Source organism: Anopheles darlingi, chromosome 2 (assembly GCF_943734745.1).
Source record: "Anopheles darlingi chromosome 2, idAnoDarlMG_H_01, whole genome shotgun sequence".
Classification (NCBI taxonomy): domain Eukaryota; kingdom Metazoa; phylum Arthropoda; class Insecta; order Diptera; family Culicidae; genus Anopheles; species Anopheles darlingi.
In genome coordinates, this window is record NC_064874.1 from 9,066,891 (window position 1) to 9,076,771 (window position 9,881).

Here is a 9,881-nt window from a genome sequence, read left to right on the forward strand (position 1 = left end):
TCATCAAGTCAAAGTCGGGTCGCGTGTGCGCTTTGGCGGTTACCATTTGGCCAACTGCCATCTTGGATTTTCCTGCCAACCTGGGTACGCTCCCCTTGGGGGGAACGGTGACGGTTTCCGTAAGGGAAACGGGGCCACCACCAGCAACCCCAAGACCCAAGATGGTGATCCACTGGAGCTGGATCATCAATGAATGGGGTGACTGTGACAGATCATTTAGAGGCGCCCCTCAGGGGAGCAGCCCAGAGAGAGAGAGAGAGGGCGAGGAGGTGAGGTAAAGCTCATCGAAACTGGAGCGTCGCGCCGACTCCCTTTTCTCCCCCGTTGTTCCAGTTTCCAGTTGCGGTACGCATCTCCTGTGCCCGGAATCAAATCAGTTCGGTCGGTCGATTTCACCATCTTTCGGCGGCAAAGAGGCGGCGATTCGATATGGCGAACCGGATATTATTGAATATTGGGCACCTATTGGGGCGGTGGCTAAATGTTGGTCGCCGTCGCCGTCGCCGCCGCCAGTGATCGAATTTTTCGTACAAAAAGGAGAAACTCTGTCACATCGCGCACATCGCCATCAATCGATCGCACTTTCTCGGTTCCTCGTGAATAAAGGGGGGGACGGGTGAAAAAATCAAATCCTCGATCGAAGCTCGCTTGGCCAATGTGTGAAATGACGGGTGGCAGCAGTAGGCCGGTATGTTTGCTGGGCGCAAATCGCGCGAATCACATGAGACATTGACACCATGAGGGTGACGTCAACCCGTGTCTCAGCGACTCGCACAGTTGGTTGGAAGTAAACAAGCAAACAACGGCTGAGGCGGGACAATGGCGGAAGAACGACCGCGGGTCCGAGATGGATGAAACGATGTGTGGCGAATGAGACGAACAAATATACAATCGCTCGGGGGGGGAGGGGGAATGATAAAGCCTGCTATGACCCCGTTTTTTGGAGCTCACAAAACGGTGCTGCAAGAGAAACACTGGCTCGTCAACGAACATGCCGGATCAAATAATGGGACAACGCGATTTTATCGGGAACTTCAAATGTCGGGAACTCCTCGTCAAGTGCTTTTTTGCCCTGGCACTGAAAATAAGTTCATCTCGATTCCAGTATTTGTACTAAGAAGATGCTTGTATACCGGAACGAATTGACAGAATTTGGAATTACATATTTAGCAAAGCATCAGACGATTAAGTTTTTCCCGAAGGTCAACAATTCCGTTTCTCTTCTTGACCGAAGTCCTACTCAACCGGAATTGATTTTGATTTCTAAAATATCACATATAAGGCATGATTATTGGTTTGCTGAGCAAATGAATGTCTAATAATTGGCTGTTTAGCAATCGGTAGCCACTCCACAGGTACGGCCTGCAGCTACCTAGTTGGAATGATATAGAGATCTTCTCTATGACGTGCGTGAGAAGCCTTTATCCGCTAGCATTTCACATTGACATTGACATTAAAATATACACATCAAAACAAAGTGGTCATCATTACATAGCATTGTGCTGAGCATGATTCCACGATTTCATGCCATAAAAGTGTCATAAGGTCGACAGCAGAATGTAGTTTTATGACCAAAAACATCCCGAAAACACGCTAAACCGACGTAGACAAACGATCATGAATTCCTCCAAATATCCCAGGGTAGTTCCTGACTTGGAGACTTCTCGAATAAATTCCCTTCCAAGCTCTATTGGCCAGAAAATTCCTCCCCTACACCTCGCATCGTATATCATTGGCGAAGGTCAGAAACGCAGTATCCGCAGGCAGATTTTTCTTAAGTCTGCTCGGGGTAATAAAGTCAGATCGTGGACCTACGGTCATCAAGAATATGTTGTAAATTTGCCCATGTTCTTTCCCATGTACGGCTCCTCTATGGCTCTCTATAACCACAAAAATGCCTTTAATGCCCCGTTGCGCCGCAACGTTTCCGCAACACATGAGATCCGGCACAGGTGCGGACGATCTAAGGGGGGTGTGGGAGGGGGGGAGCAGAACTCGCTCTCTCGCGCAACAAACCATCTGCTGGTTCGATCGCTCGGATGTTTTGCATCTTTTTAATGCTTTCAGCTAAACCCTACACCGTACCGCTGTTCAGTCTGTTCAGCACCAGCGCCGACTTTATTGCCCTTATTAACACCTTCTGTTGCCCATCACCCTTCCGCGGGGACCTTCAAACCCGACCGGGACCGGGAATGACCGGGATACCGTTACCGACGAAGAGCATACATGCAGCGCTGGACGCGACAAATAAGAGCAAAGCGTAGTCGGTAATTTGGCTAGCCGCATTGGTAGCTCCACCGGGAACACCGGGAGAAAGAAGAACGAACCACCCGATCGCCCGGATCATAAGCCGGTCTGATGGTTCTGGGGGGTTTTGTTAGATCGATCTTCCGAGGCAGATTCTGTATCTATCGCTCGCACCTCTATTCTTCACCCTGCCTTCTTTCCTTCCTTCTACACTAATGAGCGAAACGGAACGGTAATAAACGAACTTATTTTGCCTAGAAAGCATTATAGCCGACCACGGTGGTTGGGTTGGTTGGTTGGTTGGTTGATGATTCGCTTCGAATCAAATGCCACGGTGAGAATTGCTTATTCTTCTTTAATGACCTTCTAGAAGACACGCAGGTCGCACCAAACAACGCAGCAGCAGCAGCAGCAGCAGCATCGGCAGCAAAAAAAAACACAAATCAACCCCAAGACACGCGGGGTTTTACGATGACGGCTCACCGAACGCCCCCGGGGGCCCCGGGCGACTCATAAATGATTTATAAACTTTCGTTCTTTTCCGGCGATTCACGGCACGGGCCGCCTGGTTGGGTTTTCGCATTAATTGGCCAGTATTTGAGGAGCAGAAAGGCAGGGATGACGGGCAGGGGATTGAGGAACCTGCAGCGCAGGCAACCATCTTTTGCTAACCAACGCCCCCAGGTCCAAAAACAAAACTCGTGCGCGCTGTGTTTCGCGCGAACTGAGGTGCTGGGCCGGTTCTCGATGATGATCGTGCTGCAATCGCGTTACGCGCGGGTGTATAGACCGCATTCTGATGTCATTGCATTGCGTCGTTCTTTGTCGACGCTGCTGGTGCTGGTGCTGGTGCTGGTCGTGTGTGTCGAGGCTGTTGTGTGCCTTGACAAACATACACCATTCCCGGGCCATTTGTTTGTGTTTGCGCTCCGTTCTCAAAATACAAATTCCGGTGCCACCGGAATCGGACAATGTAAGCGAGCTACGATTGTGTGTTTTTCACACAGAAGAGCTCCACACTCCGCCTCCGGTTGTCCGCTCAAGGAAGGAACAAGAAGAACAGAAGGGGAACAGAAAAGAAGAGTAGCCCTTGAATGCCCCCGTCTTCGGCTTCGGCCAGGGAAGGGCAAGCAGTTGGGCACATTGTATTACATAAGCGGAAAGCAGGCCACAACACATGTTCTAGAGATCGAGTTAATTGATTTCTGCTGTCCGATTTACGATGCGCAAGCCTCCTCCTCCTTCTCCTCTCCCCGACGAGCCGATTGCACTGTGCTTGCTTGCTTCGGCGAGCAATCAAGCTTGAAGGTAATCGAAGCAGAAGTACCAAGGAAAGAGAGAGGGAGAGAGAGACAGCACGAGCGAGTGAGAGGGTGGAGAGCAATTTTTCACTCATCATCATCATCATCATTATCATCATCATCTGAACCATCATTAACGATTGCCACACGATGGCCATGATGGCCGAGTTCCGGATTCTGCTCAGTCCGGCCTGTTCCTCGCCTGACCGCTCGTTGAAGTCTTTCGTCTTTTCGTCGTCGTCGTCGTCGTCGCATTTCACCTTACCAGCGAGCCCTTCGGTTCTGTTTCGCTGCTGTTGGTGGTGGCATTCCAATGCTGCTAACCCGAGGAGATTAAGACGACGACCGAGACCGAGACGCGGTCAGCATAAAAATGCGGGACAAACCGGGACAGAGCGAGATGGAGAGAGAAAAAGAGAGAAAAGGGGAATGAAGAAGAATGAGGAAGAACGGAGCCCTCTCGCGCCGAATGCAGAAGACGGAATTGTGTAAGATCAATTAAAGAGCCATCTAACGATTGCCTCTGTCCGCTGCACGCCCTCTCCTCCTCCTGCATCCTGCCAACAGAACCAACCAAACAGAGAGAAAGGGAGCAAGAGAGAGAGAGCCACCTTGTAGCACCAGCAACAAACAACCACGGTGACCGCAAAATTGGGTCTTCCAGGTCGTGTAGAGCGACAAAACAAACGCTTTACAGTTACGAATGCTGGTGGCATGGCATGGCATGGTGAGGCCCGGCATGAGGCCTATGTTAATGGCGTACACAGCCGTCGCCGTCGCCTCGCGTGCCTTGCCTCGCGTAGTAAGAATGGCTGAAGAAGAGACTTCGTGTTCCCGTTCCCCGTGCACGAATCCAAGAAGAGCAGCAACCTGCTGCTAGTCGTGGTGCTGCTTCTAGCAGAAGATGTTGTTGGTGTGGCTCATCCACTGCGGATGAAACTCTGACTCCGTTGGCCCTCGCCCTATACCTACCTTCTGTGTATCTCTCGATCGATCGCTCGCTCGCTCGCTTGCTCTTTCTCGTGCGCCACCACTAGACGAGCTGCTTAAAATTCCGGAACCGTTGCGGTTGCCCGTTTGCTTGCTCGTTTGAATCGTTCTTCTGCTTCGGCCGTAGCGAGCGGGCTATGATCTCACCTGCCACTCAGGGAGCCTTCTCGTCCGTCGGACCGGGGAGGGGGCTTAAAATTCCGAACGTGAAACGCCTGCGCTGCTTAGAATTGTCAGAAAAGTGTCACGAAGGCGATGCGTTGCCCTGCAACACAGCCGTACCGAACCGTAAATTTATTCCAAAGCACTCTCTTCAGCAGAACTCCGACCCGGGGTGCTTCTAGAACACAGTAGGCGCACGCGCACACACACACGCGGACACACGGGCAGTAGACGTAGACACCACTTGTCGTCGTTAATCGAAAGAACGGGTTGCGAGCGCGCCCGCGCCCTCCTTCGCACAATCGCGCAATGGTACAGAATTGCGCAAGAAAACACAAAACAGACGACACGTTTTTCGAGGGACGATACACACACACACACACACACACACACACACACAAATAATCACAAAACCACACGCACTGCAATTTGAAGAAGGCACACAGAAAAGAGAAAGAATGAAAGAGAATGAAGCAAACAAGCGAGATTACACAATTTGGAACCCAGAAACGTGTTTTTGTTGGCTCTTTGGATGGAAGAGACACGGTGGAGGAGGAGGAGGAGGAGGAGGAGGAGGAGGAGGAGGAGGAGGAGGAGGAGGAGGTGGCCGGTTTTTGGGTGCGATGAGGATGGAATTCTTGAGCCAATTATTATGATACACCGAGATACACACACGCATACACAGAGATACAGACACGCACACGAAAGACTGACACCAACAAGTCGGATGGTCTTAGTTAGCGGCAGCAGCAGCAGCAGCTGCGGTTGGTTGGTTGCTTTTGGTTCCACTTGGCGCACTCGAGATTCTGAAATGCACAACCAACCTTCCCCCCGCTTCCCCTTACCACCTCAAAAGACAGTAACTCTTGTCCGGTGCAACAGCAGCAACACAGTTGCGTAGTCGTCGTCGCCGTAGTCGTCGTCGTCGTCGTCTTCGTCGTCATGTACCAGAAGCAGCAACACCGTTCCACACACGCGCCGCCTGCTACAACACACAGCAGCGGTTGCAGCGGTTGCGGATGGCCGTTTTGATGATATTTACGTTGTTGTTCCCGACCACCCCTCCTTCTACACTCGACACCGTAGTAGGGGCCTTCCTTTCCGAAATGGCAAAACACTAAGCGCACAAGCATGGAGGAGCTCTCTCTCTCTCTCTCTCTCCCTCACCTTTGCTTTCGTTTTAGCACCGCACGACGATGCAACGTGCTACTGGCCTTAGGCCCTTCACTCTGCTCTACTGTGTACTCGTTGACGTCTGACGTTCAAAAAGGGGCACAAAATCGCGATAGTTTGGCGGGGATTTGGCTTAAGCACCGAGGTCTCTGAGAATCACGGGAACGAAACCGCACTGCTTGGCGATCGTACGACGAATGACGCGAGTGGGCCCCTCGGAGTAGCAGGCCGTGGCGAAGGAAAGGCTGCGCCTACCGTACGACGATGTGCCGTAGCTGACCTTAGAGTCTCGGTCTCCCTCTCTCTCTCTCTCTCTCTCTTGCTCTTTGCACCGTTCCGTCATGATCGTTTCTTCGGGTTTCTCTCTGTCTCTGCTCTTCTGGTTGGGCATGCGTGTCTGTGTGTCCCCTCGGTGTGTCTTGAGACACATTTTATGAGCCTTGTGGGGGCCAGTAATGGTTCGCTCGCTCGCTCGCTCGTTTGCTCGCTTGGCGCTCCTCCGATAGCTCGCATTCCGAGGGCTCCGCGGTCCACAGGGGAAGGGGAAAACGGGTTTTTGGGGTCCCGTCGTCTCGACTCGGCCGACTACTACTTCGATTGCTCCATGGCCGCATACCACGCAAGCCGTAGCCGATGGTTGCGGTTCGAACGAACGTTCCATTCGCGACCATGTGACATGCAGATGTGACCGCGTCGCTGTATGTGTGCCCTCCGGTGGTGTGCCTCGCGCTGATCGTGGAATCGAAGCAAAAGCTCGCCACAATTAGAGCTTTCGTTCGAGCAGCCGATAACCACTTTTCGAGCAGCCGATAACCACTTTTCGAGCAGTCGATCGCACACGCGATCGTGAGGGTGATTTCAAATGGCATGATGAAACGTTTTAGTATTGTGAGCAGGGAAATCGAGGATAAAACAATGCGTTTGTGAGACGATGGAAGAGGTTTAGAAGAAGAAGCTTCTTAGCGTAGCACCTTGGCCACTCTTGGCCACTGCTCGATCGCGCAATCTGCCCAATTGGTTCATCGAGCCACCGATCGGTTTGCCCCCACCAGCGCACACAATCGATATATTCATGCCGTGCCGATCAACCGGATTCACTGGCACTGCTGGCTGGCGCTGGTTAAGAAATTATGCAAGCAAGGAAACGTCTGGCCAGCGCGTGCTCACACACACGCACAGTTACAAATACAGACGTAGATTCGCCCCTCACGATCCGTTGGGTGGTTATTTCATAAAACAAACCAAGGCGGGCGTTGCGCTAGCCCTGCTGTTGGATGAACAGCGATCGTCATCCCCGTACGGCTCGACCACAGGTGCCTTTACCAGCCAGCCTAACCAGCTAGCCAGCTAAACCTGCCTGAAGGCCTTTGGAAAGGTTCCGCGATCAGTACTACGCGGCAGCACGGCGGATACGGACGGGAATTCAGTCACTCCGACATCTGATCGCGTCATCTCGCAGATTCTTGGCTCCCTCTCGCTCTTTCGCACTAAAACCTTTTACGACGTCGCTGAACCATGCTGAAGTCAACAGTTTCGGTGAGTAACAGGCACCGTGATCTGCGGATGACCTTGTACACGCTGACGGTAACCGGGTTTCGCTTTCCTTAGTGCCAAATCTTAGTAGCCCTGGCTGCCGTGTTGCTAGCCAGTGGAACCTGCAGCAGTGCAGCTTCCCGCCGGGATGTGGCCCATCTACGATCACGCCAGGCGCATCAGCCCCAGCAACAGGTGATACTGGTACAGGAGGACGAGTACGAGGTGACAACGCTTCCCCCGCCACCGAAACCGTACGCCTTCACGTACACTGCCGGACGTGCTCCGGGACACGTCGATCGTACGCACAGCGAGGTATCGGACGGGAATGGTGTCGTGCGCGGTTCCTTCTCCTACGTCGATCCACGCAATCAGGTGCGCACGGTCGAGTATACGGCCGATAAGAACGGTTTCTACCCAGTGCTGAGTCATCTACCCCAGACACCGCAGCAGACCGAAGCGGTGGCCCGCGCGGAACAGAAACACTACGCCCTGTACGCCAAGATCGCCCAAGAGCATGCTAACGCCCACGTTGGAGTGGTGGTGAGTGTTTCTACGCAGAGGCGAGAAAGTTCTATTGCAATTCGATATTTATTCCTTCGCTTTGATATTCCCACAGGAACCGATTCTACCCAAGGATACGGTAGCGGTGGCCAAGGCAAAGGATCGCCATTTTTCGCTGTACGAGAAGATCGCCAACGAGCATGCGCGCATCGGTGCGGAACAGGAGGCACAACGGTTGGCCTTTGAGGCTACCTCGGTGAAATATGAGGAGCACTAGAGAGCATGGGCGAGTGCAAGCACCTGGTGGCAAGTGAGGCTGTGTCTTAGAAAGGGAACCTGACTCGAGATTGACATTAAAAATTTGAGTAAACCAGAAAAAACACAATAAACATGATATCTGCACCGGAATCGAGAGCAACGCAAATCTGGGGCTGTTCTGAACAATTATTTCGGAAAGAAATTCTGGATCGACCACTTTAGGGGTCATGCAAATCTCCTCTTCGATTGTAATAACAAATTAAGCGCAGTATTACGCAGTGTAGTTTGTTTGGTCCAGCTGTAGCCTGCGGTATCATTAGGGAGAAGGTTCGCAACGGCCACAAATGAGGTTATAACTGAAGTGAAGTCATTACTGTGCCATTTTACCCACGACAGTCCACGAGTACGCTGCAGTCAGGTACGGTACGCTAACCATGAATAAGCTGTTGGTGTTATGCGCTGCAGTAAGTATATGTCCAGAGTAGTTCGATTCGTTTCACTCTCATCTTGTTCCATGCTTCGCCAGTATTGCATCGGAAGCACGTATGCCCAGGATCAGTACCATGATGCATACCCCGATAACCCGGTTACGGATCCTCCAGCTTATCCAGCCGCACCGGCGGGCTACGATGAAGTACCGGCACCGGCAGCGAATCCAGAACCACATTATCCCGACTACGGTGCTGAGGTGGAAACCATTCCGACTACGACAACTACGACGACGACTACGCCTAGAACTCGTGCTACCGCCCGGCGACAGGTATTCCCTCCGACTCCTACAGCTAATCAAACGCCACGGCGTCGTGCGGACAGACTGGTCCGCTGGTACTTTCTGGATGAGCGGGGCATTCCCATACGGACAGCCGTAACACGTCATTTCCGCTCCAACTCGGCACCGTCCGGTGTAAGACGGTTCTATCCCCAGGCCGGCACTAGCCGACGCTCGCTGACCAACGGAAATCGTGCTGCACAGGGTCCGCAAACACGCCATAGAGTAGAGTACTGGTGGTATCTTTGAACGCGACATGATCGACCGAAATATCAGCATACGGTGCGAAGTTTGAATAAAATTTGATGCTTCATGACATACCAGGATTTGCCAATTTATTCTGCTTGATTCAATTTTTCAACAATGGTCAACGCATTAGCCCATCATGGCGCAGATACTGCACAAGGACGGTACGTCCATCCCTGCGCCGTACAACCGCTCGTAGATACCGCCGACACTGGTCGCTGGCCATGTCGGAGCAGGTAGCCAATCGTACGAACGAGGTTCCGCATAGTCGTCATAATAGTAGCCACTGTAATCATCGTAGGAAGTATCGTCGGGATCACCATAATTCTGTGGTCCCACGACCGATGCCCTACGACCACCTTCGTAGTAGTAATCCTCACCAGCATTGGGATCGTAATCACCACCGACCACAGTCCCACCACCACCACCTCCACCCCGACGAGGAATGCTGGTTACACCTAAACCTCCGTTGCCACCGGTGCCAGTACCGGTTGAATCGTCCACTCGAACCACAACCGCCGGACGACGTTGTCCCGACGTTGCACTCGTTCCCATTCCGCTTATCGGATAAATCGCGTTCAGTAGCGCGTTGATGCCACCTATCGATCCACCCCAGCTCGTACCGCCGGTACTAACAGGAACTCGCGTCGAGGAGGATCCCACTACGTACGGTGGTTGGACATTGTACCAACGGCAAA

General features: G+C 52.4%; 2 protein-coding genes across 2 annotated transcripts in view; one reads left to right on the forward strand and one right to left on the reverse strand.

The window, feature by feature from the left end:
* LOC125952468 (uncharacterized) overlaps nt 1-6,054 on the reverse strand; it is a 36,422-nt gene extending 30,368 nt beyond the window's left edge. Inside the window, exons 1-2 of the mRNA XM_049681935.1 lie at nt 5,868-6,054; nt 4,521-5,122 (exon numbers count right to left, since the gene is read on the reverse strand). The gene's annotated coding sequence lies outside the window, so the exon portion shown is untranslated. The remainder of the gene's footprint in view (nt 1-4,520; nt 5,123-5,867) is intronic.
* Nucleotides 6,055-7,151: 1,097 nt separating this feature from the next.
* On the forward strand, nt 7,152-8,326 carry LOC125951390 (larval cuticle protein LCP-17). Its single transcript, XM_049680204.1, has 3 exons — nt 7,152-7,409; nt 7,482-7,949; nt 8,026-8,326. The coding sequence occupies exons 1-3, from the start codon at nt 7,389-7,391 to the stop codon at nt 8,185-8,187; spliced, it is 651 nt and encodes a 216-aa protein (XP_049536161.1). The 5' UTR covers nt 7,152-7,388; the 3' UTR covers nt 8,188-8,326.
* The last annotated feature ends 1,555 nt before the right edge of the window (nt 8,327-9,881 follow it).

Coding starts and splice junctions, on each gene's coding strand:
- LOC125951390 (XM_049680204.1), top strand. CDS start 7,389: ATGCTGAAGTCAACAGTTTCG. Junction 7,410..7,481: donor TGCTGAAGTCAACAGTTTCG/GTGAGTAACAGG, acceptor CGCTTTCCTTAG/TGCCAAATCTTAGTAGCCCT. Junction 7,950..8,025: donor ACGCCCACGTTGGAGTGGTG/GTGAGTGTTTCT, acceptor ATATTCCCACAG/GAACCGATTCTACCCAAGGA.